At 48.0% G+C, this 17,068-nt stretch overlaps 1 protein-coding gene across 1 annotated transcript in view; it reads left to right on the forward strand.

Annotated features, from left to right (window-relative positions):
* The first annotated feature begins 3,634 nt into the window (after window positions 1-3,634).
* Window positions 3,635-17,068, forward strand: part of podxl (podocalyxin like) — a 91,143-nt gene continuing 77,709 nt past the window's right edge. The window contains exon 1 of the mRNA XM_033039284.1: window positions 3,635-3,968. Coding sequence (XP_032895175.1) covers window positions 3,938-3,968 — 31 coding nt within the window. The 5' untranslated portion in view covers window positions 3,635-3,937. The remainder of the gene's footprint in view (window positions 3,969-17,068) is intronic.

The following is a 17,068-nucleotide window of genomic DNA, read 5'->3' on the forward strand; positions in this document are numbered from 1 at the left end:
GTTATTGATTGGGGACCTATTGTCATCCTCATCCCAAAGACATGCGGTGTTTATACGTGAATCAGCCTCTATAAATTGCTCCTAGTGGGTAGAGAGTGGGGGGAAGGTTAACAGAACCACCCCATCATGAACTAGAGAATGGTCTGACCAACCACCTACCTCAATGAAGTCCCTCGGACTATCTTAAATTGGACTTTACTGGACTTAATCTTGCAATAAACATTGCTACCTTTATCCTGTATATGTATATTGTAGACAGCTTGATTGTAATCATGTATAGTCTTTCCACTGACTGGATTGCACGCAACAAAAGCTTTTCACTGTACCTCACTGTAACTAAACTAAACTTTGAAGTTTGGCCATTGTTTGAATGTAATGCGTGCAGTTCTAGTTCCCCCATGGTAGACAAAAGTGCTGGAGAAACTCAGCGGGTGAGGCAGCATCCATGGAGCGAAGGAAATAGGCAACGTTTCGGGCCGAAACCCTTCTTCAGACTAGTTACCCCATTACAGATTTTGGAGAGGGTGCAGAAATGCTCATGCACATACCAAATGCTCATGCACAAAAGGCTGTGGAGGCTGTCAATGGATATTTTTATGGCAGAGATAGATAGATTCTTGATTAATACGGGTGTCAGGGATTATGGAGAGAAGGCAGGAGAATGGGGTTAAGAGGGAGAGATAGATCATGATTGAATGGCAGTAGGCTTGATGGGCCGAGTGGCCTAATTCTGCTCCTATCACTTATGCTGCGTGGATTTGAGGGTATTAACTATAAGAAGAGGTTGGACAAACTTGATGTGAAGAAAGGAACCACAGATGCTGGTTTACACCGAAGATAGACACAAAAAGCTGGAGTAACTCAGCGGGCCATGCAACATCTCTGGAGAAAAGGAATAGGTGATGTTTCTGGTCGTGAACAGAAGTTTGAAGAAGGGTCTCGATCTGAAAAGTCACCTATTCTTTTTCTCCAGAGATGCTGCCAAACCCGCTGAGTTACTCCAGCTTTTTGCGTCTATTGTTGGACAAACTTGAATTGATTTCCCTGGAACATCAGAAGTTGATAGAATTGTATACACGTATGAGAAGAATAGATATGGCAGACACAATCTTTCCCCAGATTCAGGGACAGTTTCTTCCCAGCTATTAACTGAAGGTGAGTGAATCATCCTACCAAATACTAGGCCACAGTCCTGAGCTACTACTATCTCATTGGAGACCCTCAGACTATTTTTAATCGGACTTTATTGGACTTCATCTTGCGTAAAAGTTATCTTGCATAAAAATTGTGGACGGCTCGATTGTAATCATGTATAGTCTTTCCGCTGACTGGTTAGCACGCAGTGTCGTTTATTGTTCGGCCTGGCATCCACCAACATACATGACTATAAGGCAGAGTCCTACCGACTGCGAAGGGCGGTGAAGGACGCAAAAAGGAGGTACAGGGACAGGATAGAGTCGCAGATGGAGCAGCAGGACACCAGACGGCTATGGCAGGGGCTACGGACTACAACTAATTACCAGAGCAGCCCCCCACCCCCCCTCAATCGGGAGTACCGGCACCTCCCTAGCTGGTGACCTGAACTCTTTCTACGCACGATTCAAGACGGGCAACATCACCCCTAGCTCGCCGGCTAACAACAACACCGCCAGCGCGCTGGCTAGCGAGGCTGGAGTGAGGCACACCGCTGGGGATGTGCACACATTCTCACGTCCGAGCAGGGGGGCTCTGACACGTGTGAACATGAGGAAAGCTGTAGGCCCTGACGGTATATCTGGGCGAGTACTGTTTTATTTATAGATGTATTGGTCCGCTTCCAAATCCAATCACCTTCTCTACAACATTTCACAGGGATGGATTTGGTGAGTGTCGACTGAACTCCCCTCTCCCCCCCTCATCCCGCCCCCATCCCTCCTTCTCCACTCCCCCACCTCCCCCTTCTCCCCCTCTCCCTCCATTCTCCCATTCTCCAACCCCCCCCCCCCACTTCCCCCGATGCCCCCATTTGTGGACCTAGCCTGTGACAGCTAGATCCCACTAATAGTACAGCACAAAGGCCACATCATCTGCTTTAGTAACATTGGGATAAATGCAGACTTTGGGAACAACACCCCAACACGCCCCCCGCCCCCTTGCCTTGCTTCAAAATGCATGGTGCGTATTTAGACTCAGTGGTCGGAGCAGGTGGGTGGCACTGGTACATTGACAACATCGCCTGAACCCAGTTGAAAAGCCCGCTGCCTCTGGGGGTTTGGAGAGACCATTGGAAGAGAGATCTGCCTCTAGGACAACTCGAGGCCAACAGTTTAGTTCCCATGAGGAGCAGGCAGAACATTGGGGGTTGGAGTCCAACCCCTGGGGCCCCTGTGTCACATTTAGTTCAGAGATGCAGTGCCCTTCGGCCCACCGAGTCTGCACCGACCAGCGATCTCCCGCATACTATCCCACACACGATAGGGACAATTTATACTTATACCAAACCTATCAACCTAGAGTTAGGATTAGGGTTACGGTTAGGGCTAGGGCTGGGGTTAGGGTTAGGGCTAATAGGGTTAGGGTTTGGGTTTCCTCCCGCACTCCAAAGGCACACGGGTTTGTATAAATTGTCCCTAGCGAGTGTGGGATAGTGTGCGGGGGATTCGCTGGGTCAACAGGCTGGGTCCACACAAATGGGGGGGGCGTCGGGGAAATGTGGGGGGGGGTCGAAATGGGGAAGGGAGGGAGATGTGGAGAAGGGATTTCAGTGAAGGAGGGTATTTTAGAAGGGGGAGATAATGGGGCGTGTAGAGGGAGTCCGAGGGCAGGAATGGAAGACGGGCGAGAGAGGAATGGAGAAGGCGGTCGGGGTTAGTGAGAGTAGGGATTGGGCAGGAGGGGGGCAAATGAGGGTGGATGGGTGTTCATTCTCTGCTCACTGAATCCAATCCTGTAAAGGTTATATGCGATGGTGATTGATCTGGAAGCGGACCAATACATCTATAAATAAAACGAACACTCATGACATCTTTTCATTTGCACAATTGATTTGATTGTATTAATTTTAATATATTAATGTTTAAAATCCATGCATTGAAGGAAGAATATTTTACAGCCCACCTGTGGCCCTTAACCCCAACACTAACCCTAACCGGGCATCACCCACAGGACAGCATACATCAGCGTGTGACAGGGCGCACGGCATGATGAGACATCCAAATGTCGCCCCTGGATTTTGAACATTGCAAAACCCTGGGGCGACAGGGAGACACCGCACATCACCCACGCGTCACTGTGCGTCACCACGACTCACGCCCCAACCACGACGCGACAACCTCTTTCCAGACTGTCGCCGAAAATGTCGCCCAAGTGGGACAGCCCCTTAAAATGAACGTCACCCATCCCTTCTCTCCAGAGATGCTGCCTGTTCCGCTGAGTTACTCCAGCTTTTTTGTGTCTATCTTCAGTTTAAACCAGCATCTGCAGCTGCTTCCCGCACATAAAGTATCTATTCTTCCCATATTATGTCCCGTCTCCACAAAGCACCACGATTAATATCCGATTGCTCGGTTAAGAAAGTCAATTGCATAGCGTTCGTGTGGGTGGCAGGGATTAGGGGGGGGGGGTGCTTGTCCCTTTAAGGAGGAGGCTCCACGCTGGAGATGTCTTTGTGTTACAAGCGGGGCTGGCGCTATTGTCATTCCCGTGGCCGCGGCGTGAGCATCAGTGAACCAGGCAGCAACGGTGGGACTCTTTCACACTCACCACCCTCGGGGAGGAAGAGTAAACCAGGAGAGGAAGGAAGAGAGAAAGAGCAGAATTGGCTGGAGAAAGCGACTCCCGAGCAAACTGAAACCCCAAGTGAAGATTTAACTTGAACTGAACCGAACGAATCCCAGAGGTTGCAATTTCAGTCTCAAGTCAATTCAACTTGGCCAGTTGGGGGTCCCCGTTCGCGAAGATGAGGTTACTGATCCTCTTGAGTTTTCTGGGTGAGTGTGGAGACTTTTCATTGAATATTTGCCGTGTTCAGGAGGGGAGTTTGTGTCAATCTGGTCAGTTTCAGATAACGGTGTCAACGCGCCACAAGGCGAGCAGGTTATTGTTGCAACTATTGTGGTTTCCTGGTGGGAACTGGTCAATCCACCTTCGCCGGCTATGTAACGGTGTTTGTGTTATCAGAAGCTCGCTGGAAAATAACCTCAACAGCAGGCAATCGAACGCAAAATCACACAAGGAGGGGTTAAAACGTTTTATGTATGGAGTAAAGTACCAGTCTAAGCACAGGTGTGTGTGTTGCACAAGGACTTGCTTCTTCTGACTGCAATGAAACATAGAAACATGGAAAATAGGTACAGGAGGAGGCCATTCAGCCCTTTGAGCCAGCACCGCCATTCATTGAAAATCATGGCTGATCGTCCCCAATCAATAACAAGTGCCTGCCTTCTCCCCATATCCCTTGATTCCACTGGCCCCTAGAGCTCTATCTAACTCTCTCTTAAATCCAGCAATGCTGCAACTTTGGACAGTCCAACTCGTGGATATGATCACAGAGTCGTACAGCCTTCGACCCAACTTGCCCACACCAACCAACATGTCCCAATAGACAAAAGACAAATGGTGCGGGAGTAGGCCATTTGGCCCTTCGAGCCAGCACCGCCATTCAATGTGATCGTGGCTGATCATCCCCAAACAGTACCCCGTTCCTGCCTTCTCCCCATATCCCCTGATTCCGCTATTTTTAAAAGCCCTTATCTAGCTCTCTCGTGAAAGCATCCAGAGAGCCTGCCTCCACCGCCCTCTGAGGCAGAGAATTCCACAGACTCACAACTCTCTGTGAGAAAAAGTGTTTCCTCGTCTCCGTTCTAAATGGCTTGCTCCTTATTCCTGAACTGTGGACCCTGGTTCTGGACTCCCCCCAACATCGGGAACATATTTCCTCCCTCTAGCGTGTCCAAGCCCTTAACAATCTTATGTTTCAATGAGATCCCCTCTCTTCCTACTAAACTCCAGAGTGTACTTTGTCCCATCTGCACTAGTCCCACCTACGTTCTCCCCAAGTTCATCAAACCTGTCCAAATTGCTTCTTAAACGTTGTGATAGTCCATGCCTCATACTATCTACTCCGGCAGCTCGTTCAATACACCCACCATCCTTTGTGTAAAAAAAAAAAGTCGCCCCTCTGGTTCCTATTAAATCTTCCACCCTCACCTTAAACCCATGTCCTCTGGTTCTCGATTCCCCTACTCTGGGTAAGAGATCCTGTGCATCTACCTGATCTATTCCTCTCACTATTTTGAGATCACCCCTCATCCTCCTGTGCTCCAAGGAATAAAGTCCTGGGCGATCTTTAGTTTATTTTGGCATCATGTTGGGCGCAGACATCGCTGGCCGAAGGGCCTGTTCATGTGCTGCACTGTTTGGTGTTTAAGAAGGAACTGCAGATGCTGGGAAATCGAAGGTAGACATAAATGCTGGAGAAACTCAGCGGGTGCAGCAGCATCCATGGAGCGAATGAAATAGGCAATGTTTCGGGCCGAAACGTTGCCTATTTCCTTCGCTCCATAGATGCTGCTGCATCCACTTAGTTTCTCCAATATATTTCCTGCACTGTTTAGTGTTTAGTTTAGAGTACAGCGCGGAAACAGGCCCTTTGGTCCACGCCGACCAGCGAACCCTACTCACCATCTCTATCCTACACGCACGAGGGACAATTTACAATTATACCTATTGGAGTGTCGGGGGAAACCGGAGCTTCTGGAGAAAACCCACGCAGGAGAACGTGCAAACTCCGTACAGGCAGCACCCATAGTCAGGATCGAGCCCGGGTCTCTGGCGTGACGTGATGCAGCAACTCTACCGCTGCGCCATTTTAAATGCGCCGCTCGTTTAAATGTAATTGTCTCAGAGTCTCCTCTACACTGGCTCCTTGCCAACCCTTGTTGGTGGGACTGGTCCTCACATGAGTGGGTTGCCATCTATCAGGAGCCTTTGCCTATGTGGTTGATGCCACCCACACGTTCCCTTGGCACAAGGCTGCCTGTACTTGGCACCGTTCCGATTACTGCCTGGCAGCCATGTGTAATTATTGGGTGGATTCAACCGCCTCCTCCCTCTTCAATAGTCATTAACTCGGGCCGGGCCATTTCCTGAAAACTTAATTGTGCACACCGCCCCACTGTGCCAGAGGTCCAGGTTCGATCCTGACCTCGGGTGCTGTCCGTGTGGAGTTTTCACGTTCGCCCTGTGACGGCGTGGGTTTTCTCTGGATGCTCCAGTTTCTTCCCACATCCCAAGGACATACAGAGTTGTAGGTTAATTGGCTTCTGCAAATTGTCCCATAGTGTGTAGGGAGTGGATGAGAAAGTGGGATAACATAGAACTAGTGTGAGTGGGTGATTGGTGGGCGGCGTGGACTCGATGGGCAGAAGGGCCTGTTTCCATGCTGTATCTTTCAATCAATGACATCCCCTTGTCAGTGCCTTCCTCACCCAACTCCTACCTCCATAAAACAATCCTCCTTCAGTCAAACAACCCCCCCCCCCCCCCCCCCCCCCCCCCCACTTGCCATCTGTACAAAAACTTTCCTTAACATTGAAGTTTCAAAAAAAGTAAAATAGTAACTTTATCATTTATTTATTCATGGATGTGAACACTAATAAGAGTCCAGGTCATTAGCCAGCGAGGAATTATCCCCTGATTGAGGATGTGGGCAGCACGGAGGTACAGGGGTAGAGTTGCTGCCTTACAGCGCCAAACCTGCGTGGGTTTTCTCTGGTTTCCTCCCACACTCCAAAGGCTCCGCACAGGTTTGCAGGCTAATTGGCTTTAAATTAAATTTCTTTATTTATATAGCACATTTTTAGTCAACTTGCATTGACCCCAAAGTGCTTCACATAATTACATTCACACACACAGGCAAAGGTGGGTGAAGTGTCTTGCCCAAGGACACAACGACAGTATGCACTCCAAGCGGGATTCGAACCAGCTACCTTCCGGTTGCCAGCCGAACACTTAGCCCATTGTGCCATCTGTCGTCCGGGATAATTGTATATGCACATTGGTATAATTGTGTGTGTGTGTGTGTGTGTGTGTGTGTGTGTGTGTGTGTGTGTGTGTGTGTGTGTGTGTGTGTGTGTGTGTGTGTGTGTGTGTGTGTGTGTGTGTGTGTGTGTGTGTGTGTGTGTGTGTGTGTGTGTGTGTGTGTGTGTGTGTGTGTGTGTGTGTGTGTGTGTGTGTGTGTCTCAGCCATCAGGCTATTAAACCTGGCTCGGACAAAACTCTGATTATTAACAACCACTTTCTGTTATTTGCACTTTACCAGTTTATTTATTCATGTGTGTATATATTTATATCATGGTATATGGACACATTTATCTGTTTTGTAGTAAATGCCTACTATTTTCTGTGTGCTTAAGCAAAGCAAGAATTTCATTGTCCTATACAGGGACACATGACAATAAACTCACTTGAACTTGAACTCTCTCTCAGTGGGTCGAGGCCCACGCAATCTCGAACGCGCTGTCCCCTCGCCCTCTGCAGCCGCCTTCACACCTCCGTGCGCCAGGGTGCCTCTCGCACCTCTGACGGTACTGGCAGGCAGCCCACTGCCCTGTCACCACCACCACCACCACCCATCCCCTCCTCCATTCTGCCGCCAACATCCAACATCTTGGTTACAAAGATCGATGAGGGATTTGTGAATTCCTCTCCCTGTGATAAACTAAAAATTGACTTTCTGCTTCTCAAGTAGCGCCTTTACTTCTGAGGTTACTTCTCTGGTAATATCTCCGAGGTTAGCCAGCCATGGCATCCCGGATTATAAATGGTAGTAAATAACTCCTGAGAGAATTTACAATCCATGGGCAGGCGGGTCGGCAGCCATCTACATCTGGAATATGTCAAGAAGATTACCGCACTGCAGGCTGCCTGATCAGCTCAACTCCTCCCTGTGAGCAAACATCAATTCCTGCAAATCTGGAGGATGATGATGTATAAACAAGCGGTTCCAGTTAATCCCAGGGGTTTTTAAACAAAGTCTTTTGTTGTCACATTTTTTTTTTGGACAAAGTTTACATTATGAGAAACAAAATAATTGTCTAAATTCAGCTTTGGTTTAATTTAGTGGCACATAAGGTCATAAGTAATGGGAGTAGAATTAGGCCATTTGACCCATCAAGTCTACTCCACCATTCAATCATAGAAACATAGAAAATAGGTGCAGGAGTAGGCCATTCGGCCCTTCGAGCCTGCACCGCCATTCAATATGATCATGGCTGATCATCCAACTCAGTATCCTGTACCTGCCTTCTCTCCATACCCCCTGATCCCTTTAGCCACAAGGGCCACATCTAACTCCCTCTTAAATATAGCCAATGAACTGGCCTCAACTACCTTCTGTGGCAGAGATCTCCAGAGATTCACCACTCTCTGTGTGAAAAATGTTTTTCTCATCTCGGTCCTAAAGGATTTCCCCTTTCTCCTTAAATTGTGACCCCTTGTCCTGGACTTCCCCAACATCGGGAACAATCTTCCTGCATCAATCAAACGTGGCTGATCTATCTCTCCCTCCTAACCCCATTCTCCTGCTTTCTCCCCATAACCTCTGACACCTGTACCAATCTATCTATCTATCTGTCGCTGCCTTTAGAATATCCACTGACTTGCCAAAGAATTTCACAGATTCACCACCCTCTGACTGAAGAGATTTCTCCTCGTCTCCTCCTAACAGCAGGGAAATGAGCCCTTCTGCCCAAGAGTCCACACCGACCATCGATCATCCGTTCACACTAGTTCTGTTGTCCCACTTTCTCATCCATTCCCGACGCGTTCGGGGCAGTTTAACCCGCACGTCTCTGGGATGTGGGAGGAAACCGGAGCACTCGGTGAGAACACACACGGTCACAGGGAGAACGTACAAACTCCGTGCAGACAGCATCCGAGGTCTGGATCGATCCTGGGTCTCTGCCGCTGTGAGGCAACAGATCTGGCACAGCTACATGTCTGTGCCGTCCATAAAACTATAATATAACCATACAATATAACCATATAACAATTACAGCACGGAAACAGGCCATCTCGACCCTTCTAGTCCGTGCCGAACACATAATCTCCCCTAGTCCCATATACCTGCGCTCAGACCATAACCCTCCATTCCTTTCCCATCCATATAACTATCCAATTTATTTTTAAATGATAAAAACGAACCTGCCTCCACCACCTTCACTGGAAGCTCATTCCACACAGCTACCACTCTCTGAGTAAAGAAGTTCCCCCTCATGTTACCCCTAAACTTCAGTCCCTTAATTCTCAAGTCATGTCCCCTTGTTTGAAACTTCCCTACTCTCAGTGGGAAAAGCTTTTCCACGTCAACTCTGGCTATCCCTCTCATCATTTTAAAAACCTCTATCAAGTCCCCCCTTAACCTTCTGCGCTCCAAAGAATAAAGCCCTAACTTGTTCAACCTTTCAATATGAGTTGGCACAGCTAATAGAACTGCTTCCTTGCACCTCCAGTAACCTGCGCACTATGTGGCAATTTGCAGACATACAGTGTGGAAACTGGCCCTTCAGCCCTCCGAGTCTGCAATCCCCGCACATTAACACTAAGGACAATTTACAATTATACCAAGTCATTTACCCAACAAACCTGTACGCCTTTGGAATGTGGCCGAAAACCAAAAAGTTAGGTGAAAACACACGCAGCAGCGGGGAAGAGACAATTTAAGACTTTTGCCTCCATCACAGTGATGAGGTGCCTGGTGAACTCACTGTGGTGGATGTTAAATTTGTGTTTATTGTGTATTTTGTTATTTATTATTATTATATGTATGACTGCAAGGCAACGAAATTTCGTTCAGACCGAAAGGTCAGAATGACAAATAAGGGAATCTAATCTAGAATGTACAAACTCCGTACAGACTGCACCTGTAGTCAGGATCGAACCCGGGTCTCTGGTGCTGTAAATCAGTAGCTCCACCTCTACACCTACTCACACTTGGTCATTGGACTCTGCCTAGCTGATTCAATGTCATCGGGAAAAGTTTCTTGCTGTCTATTTGACTGCTCGGACAACTTGTCCAAATTTGTAGATGACTCTATGATTATTTCGCCTTTTCTCATAACTAAAGCATTCTGTCCCAGACAACATCCTGGTGAATTCCTCTGCACCCTATCCAATGCAATTCCTTTCTTCCTGTTCCGTGGTGACTAGAACTGTACACAATACTCTACCTGTGACCTGGTCACGTAATCTACGCCCTGAATAAAGAAGGCGTGTAGGATAGTGCTAGTGTATGGGGGAAGGTCGCGGGTCGGCCCGGGCTTGGTGGGCCGAAGGGCCTGTTTCCGCATGAAAACAATAAGTGCGATGGGTCAAAGGATTCAGCCATGTGGCTAAAGCACGTGCAAAATGTCCATATGCAAAAAAACCTGAATTTCATATGTGAAACCATGCAGTATTAATGTACTACCAGCACAGATTATTGATGTACATCCATAAGAGACGTGATTAAAAGTTTAATTATTTCAGTAGTCCAAGAGAAAAGCTTTAAGGGCCTGTCCCACGAGCATGCGACTCCATGCGGCAAGCGCGACCAAAAGGGCCGGTCCCACCAGCATGCGCCTGCATGCGGCAAGCACGACCTAACGTGGTCGCTTGAGCCGTAGGGCCTCGCGGGGCCGGTCCCACTTCGATCGCCGGAGCCGTATGACGTTGTGCGTAGCTGGTCCCGTCATCGCACGGGGCTCCAAAAAACTGACCGTGTTTAAAAACTCCGCACGGCAACGGCCTGCCGGCCCGCAGCCGCCTCGACGCCGTGTCACTCACTCGACCTCCGCGCGGCACCCGCTTCTGGTTTGGTCGCGCTTGCCGCAAGCAGGCGCTTGCTGGTGGGACCGGCCCTTTAGGTCGCGCTTGTCGCATGCAGGTCGCATGCTCGTGGGACAGGCCCTTTATACATCGGCTGAAGCGTCCTATGCCTCAATTCTTCCTGCAGCGCATCTTGCCGACTTCTTCCAGTCATTGTATAGTTAATTTGAATCAACACAGTAAAAGGCCAACATGCAAGGCACATCAATGCTGAATTGAAAAAAAAAGTGTAAATGAGATAAAGGCTAACGGAGGGCGTTAGGTGCTTGAGTGAAACCAATCTGCTAACTACCCATGGTTAATAAAAACTGCTGGGCAAAAATGTACTCCTATGAAAACTGAAACGATTCGGGGTCATGGGTTTAGCCTCTGTGATTTTCTTCACTGTCCTGCAAGTGCCTTCTATGAACTATGCCAGTGACACTTAATTAAAAGATGTGTAGGCGGCGGAAAGTTAATCCAATGTAAATATTTGATCAACAAGTCGATGCTAGACAATTGTGCGGCGGTTCAGTCGCCTCAGATCATTGAAGATTCAGGTCACGGTGGCACAGCGGTAGAGTTGCTGCCTCACAGCGTCTGCGACCCAGGTTCGATCCTGACCACGGGTGCTGTCTGTGCGGAGTTTGCACGTTCTCCCCGTGACCTGCGTGGGTTTTCTCCGGGTGCTCCGGTTTCCTCCCCCACACCAAAGATGTGCAGGTCTGTTGGTTAATTAGCTTCAGTAAAAAATTGCAAATTGTCCCTAGTGTGTGTAGGATAGTGTTGGTGTACGGGGATCGCTGGTCAGCGCAGACTTGGTGGGCCGAAGAGCCTGTTCCAACACTGTATCTCTAATGTTTAAAGTCCCTCCCCGGAGACTCGAGCACAAAAATCTAGACTTAACAGAATTAAAGGACGTCCTTTTAGGAAGGAGATGGGGATACATTTCTTTAGTCAGAGGCTGGTGAATCTGTGGAATTCTTTGCCACAGAACTGTGGAGGTCAGGTCAGTGGATATTTTGAAGGCAGAGATTGATAGTCTTGATTAGTACGGGTGTCAGAGGTTGTGGGGAGAAGGCAGGGGAATGGGGTTAGGAGGGAGAGATAGATCGGCCATGATTGAATGGCGGAGTAGACTTGATGGCTTAATTCTACTCCTATTCCTTCTGACCTTATGACATCTGACTGCAAGCGTGGCAGCGTTGAGGAGTCTTTTGGGTGCAACATTAAAGTGAGGTCCATTTGGACTCGGAGCTGGATGAATGAGATTGTGTGGCACAGTGTTGAAATTGCACCAGGGGAGCCATCGCTTTCAATGGAAACAATCTCACAGAAGCTCCACTGAGAATTCAGCCTGGATTACATGCTTAAGGCTTTGGAACGAGGTGCGAATACACAAACTGCTAATTCAACCTCCACCGAGCATAGGGTCAGGTCAGGGATTGGAAAGTGGTTGGTGCTGTAATAACAACATCAAGCAGTGCTGAATGTGGGCGAATACAGAAATTGCTTTTCAACAGAGCCACAAACACGACTGCGATTTCGGGGACAATTGCAGCGCATCTCGGAGATTAGCGATCCAGATGTAACTGCACTTCTGCCAAGTACAGGTTAATGAAGACAGGATAGGAGCCAAGGTAATAATGGTGATTTGTGGGTTTCCACACGGTTAAACTCCAAAATCCAAAAGGCAAGCAGGACTATCAAGGAGCAGAGTTAACCCAATGGTGTCAATGCTGTTCAAGCAAACTACATCAATGAATGAGACACAGACCAAGTGCAGGCTTGGCGATCGATTTCACCGAACGCCGCTCGGGCCGTCTCTCAGGCTCCGATCTCCCGGTTGCTAAATACTCCAACTCTCCTTCCGATTCACATACTGTCTCCTCAGATCCTGGTGAACTTCTACCGCAGCACCATCGAGAGCATCCTTACCAACTGCATCACAGTATGGTACGGCAACTGCTCTGTCTCCGACCGGAAAGCACTGCAGAGGGTGGTGAAAACTGCCCAACGCATCACCGGTTCCTCACTCCCCTCCATTGAGTCTGTCCAAAGCAAGCGTTGTCTGCGGAGGGCGCTCAGCATCATCAAGGACTGCTCTCACCCCAGCCACGGACTGTTTACCCTCCTACCATCCGGGAGGCGCTACAGGTCACTCCGTTGCCGGACCAGCAGGTCCAGGAACAGCTTCTTCCCTGCGGCTGTTATACTACTCGACACTGTACCTCGGTGATTGCCAATCACCCCCCCCCCCCGGACACTCCTCCCACCAGGAAAAAACTACTATGACTGTATGCACGTAAATAGATTTATTTATTGCTCGTATTTATGTCGCTCTTCTAGGGAGATGCTAACTGCATTTCGTTGTCTCTGTACTGTACACTGCACAATGACAATAACGTTGAATCTGAATCTGACCTTTCTGTCCTGGGCCTCCTCCACTGTCACAGGGAGGCCCAATGCAAATTGGGGGAACAGCACCTCATATTTCACTTGTGTTTAAGAAGGAACTGCAGATGCTGGAAAATCGAAGGTAGGCACAAAAATGCTGGAGAAACTCAGCGGGTGCAGCAGCATCTATGGAGCGAAGGAAATGGGCAACGTTTCGGGCCGAAACGTTGCCCATTTCCTTCGCTCCATAGATGCTGCTGCACCCGCTGAGTTTCTCCAGCATTTTTGTCTACCTCACATTCCACTTGGGCAGCTTGCACCCCAGCGGTATGAATATCGACTTCATTCAATTCAAGTAGCCCTTGCTTTTCCTCTTTCGCCGTCCCTCCCCCACCCCAGTTCTCCGACTGGTTTCACTGTCCTTCCAAATAAATATTAGATTGTGTGCCTCGTTGTCACCTTCCCCTCAGCTACCAATGAACCATTCTACATTTTTCTTGAGCATCATCCTCTTTGATCTCTTGTTTTCACACCTTACCCATCCATATCTCTATGTCTCTCTCTCTCCCTGACTCTCAGACTGAAGCGGGGTCTCGACCCGAAACGTCATCCATTCCTGCTCTCTGGAGATGCTGCCTGTCCCGCTGAGTTACTCCAGCACTTTGTGCCTATCTTCGGTGTAAACCAGCATCTGCAGTTCCTTCCTACACATCAATGGATTCGGAGCAGGAGCCAAAGCTCTGCGTGTGTCCCCTGGAAAGCAGGCATCTGAAAATAGCACATGGCAAAGCAGAGCGTGATGCGAAGGATCTGTTCGTGTTCAATGTACGTCTTAGAAGTTGGGGTGGGGTTTGGCAAATAGGGCAAGATAACAAAAAAAGATATTTTTCTACTTGCTATTTGTAGAAAAATAAAAACCAGACTTTTAATGTCCCTGCTACAAATTCAGAGAGGATACTGAAGATCAAAGCACTTCCTGCAGTATGTCCTGTCAAAGGATGTACATAACTACTGGATGTCCTGGATGAGGTTCATCCAAGTGCAGTTGGTCTTGGACGTGTGAAAATAAAGCGTTATAAGATAGGATGTGCTCATCTATAGCCCGGGATATACCTGACCATGGGACGTTCCAGGGATAGGCATGCTGTATCTACTGAACATTCTTCTATAGTATGTGTCCATCCTCTAGCTACCTCAGAAGAGGATGAGAGACGTTGTCTATCCATGTCCTCCAGAGATTGTAAGATTATGTGATAGGAGCAGAGTTAGGCTGTTCGGCCCATCAAGTCTACTCCGCCATTCAACCATGGCTGATCTATCTCTCCCTCCTAACCCCATTCTCGTGCCTTCTACCCTGATGCGGCGTGGCCCGCCTAGTTACTCCGGCACTTTGTGTTCTACGCAGATTCCAGCATCTGCAGTTCCCGGTGTTTCCAGTTCATGCAATCTGTCCGTCTTTGCTCTGGTTTACTTTAGAGGTACGGCATGGAAAGAGGCCCTTCGGCCCACCGAGTCCACGCCATCCAATGATCACGCGCATTCTAGTTCTATCCTACACACAAGGGACAAGTTACAGAAGCCAATTAACCTACAAAACTGCACGTCTTTGGAGTGTGGGAGGAAACCAGAGCACCCGGAGAAAACCCTCGCAGGTCACGGGGCGAACGTACAAACTCCGTACAGACAGCGCCCGTAGCCTGGATTGAACCCGGGTCTCTGGGGCTGTGAGGCAGCAGCTTTTGAACGATTGCTTTGAATCTTATAAAGTTTCCCAAGTTTAGATGGTGTCAGTTGTAATAATAATGATTATATTATTATTATTAATTAATGATTATTTTAATAATTCCAGTTTTATGTTGCTCTTGAACTGAAATGTAAGCCTCAATCTGGCAGCTTGTGAGATGGGACAACAACCTATTAATTAAAGGGGCAGATGGAAAAGAATGTTCCAGAATTCATATATTTCAACTTTTTGTTCTTGGGAGGTGGCGGGAACCGGTGGAAACAATAGATTTCCTTTGCAGGGAATTAAACTGTTTTCCTTTCTGTCTTTATCTGGGCGAAGATTCAAAAAAAGATTCCAAATTTAACTTGTATGTTTAAATTCCTATTTGAAACTCCCCCCCCTTCCCCCCCCCCCCCCCCCCCCCCCCCCCCCCCCCCCCCTCCCCAAGTAAATCTTGTACATTCCGTCCGAATTAGACAGCACAGTGATTAATTAAACAACGTCTCTTGTGAAATACAATGTATTTGCATGATCAAAGTTATTGCCCCCCTTTTTTGTGGGATTGTTGTCAGGAATTCCTGGCCTCCGCTAGCAAAATGTGCCAAGAATAATCCTCCTTTGTTTCTTGTTGTCAGGATACGGGAGAGGTCTCAACACCCTTGTTGATTGCCCAACCCCAATGGTACTTGCAGGCACCGGCAGGCGACTGCAATGGCGTAGGCTTTGGGTTCATGCTTCGGCCAAACCAGGGAAGGGTGGGATGATCCCCTCTCCGTGAAGTGCATCGACGGACCAGTTTATGTGTTGGTGGGAATGGCAGATGCTGGTTTAAACCGGAGATAGGCACGAAAAAAAATGGAGTCACCCAGCAAGCCTAGGGAAAAGGAATAGGTGACGTTTCGGGTCGAGACCCTTCTTGGTTCTTGGTTGGTTCTTGGTTTCTTGGTCCTCCAATATATTCCAAATGGAATTTAAACTGGAGGTGGTGAAGGGAGGGCTTAAGCCAGAAAGGGTTATTGGGAAGAAAGAGCTACTTTAAATTTAGTTGCATCTGGTTGGGTAACTATAGTTGGGTGGAGATTATTCCATGCTTTAATTGTGCGGGGGAAGAACGAATTGCTGTACACATCTGTCTTTGTAGCTGGGATCACAAATTGGATCGAATGCCCTCGTCTGCTCCTAATTGGTTTGGGTTTGGTGTAGGTCTTGTAGTCTATGTCGAGCTGACCATTTAACATTTTGTAAAAACAGGTCAAACGGCGAGCTTCACGTCTGTCTTGGAGAGGGTTCCACCCCAGAGAATTCAGAAGTTTGGTGACACTCACTTCTCTCTCATAGGTGTTAGTAACAAATCGAGCTGCCTGTCTTTGGACACGTTCGATGGAAGAAAGCCCTTCTTCAGACTGAGAGTCAGGGGAAAGGGAAATGGGAGATATAGACAGTGATGTAGAGAGAGATATAGAACAATATGCAGATATTGAAAAATATGCCAAAAAGCAATGATGATAAATGAAACAGGCCATTGTTAGCTGTGGCTTGCTGTGCTAGGTGAAAATGAGTTGAAGACAATGTGACTCAACAAGACTACTTTAAACTAGTACAATGATTTGGGTGGGGGAAGGATAGAGAGAGGGGATGCAAGCGTTACTTGAAGTTAGAGAAGTCAATATTCATGCCGAAAATAGACACATAAAGCTGGAGTAACTCAGCGGGACTGGCAGCTTCTCTGGGGGTGAGGAATGGGTGATGTTTTGTGTCTGGACCCTTCTTCAGACTGGCTGCAAGCTGCCCAAGCAAAATATGAGGTGCTGTTTCTCCAATTTGCATTTGGCCTCACTCTGACAGTGGGGTCAGGACAGAAAGGTCAGTGTGGGAATGGGAAGGGGAATTAAAGTGTTGGCAAATGGGAGATCAGCCTTGTTTAGTTCTTGTGCCCATGTGATGTCTCTTCTGGTTAACTGCTCTCAGCTCGTATTGTGTGTTGTGTTCTTTTTAATTGTATGACTCGTTTCACTGTACCTTACTTGGTGCATCTGACAAATAAATGTGAACCTTGAACTTTGAAGAAGGGTCCTGACCCAAATTGCCGCCTGTCAATTTCCTCCGTAAAATTTTTGAAAC

The sequence above is a fragment of the Amblyraja radiata genome, chromosome 21, assembly GCF_010909765.2.
Source record: "Amblyraja radiata isolate CabotCenter1 chromosome 21, sAmbRad1.1.pri, whole genome shotgun sequence".
NCBI classification, from domain to species: Eukaryota; Metazoa; Chordata; class Chondrichthyes; order Rajiformes; family Rajidae; genus Amblyraja; species Amblyraja radiata.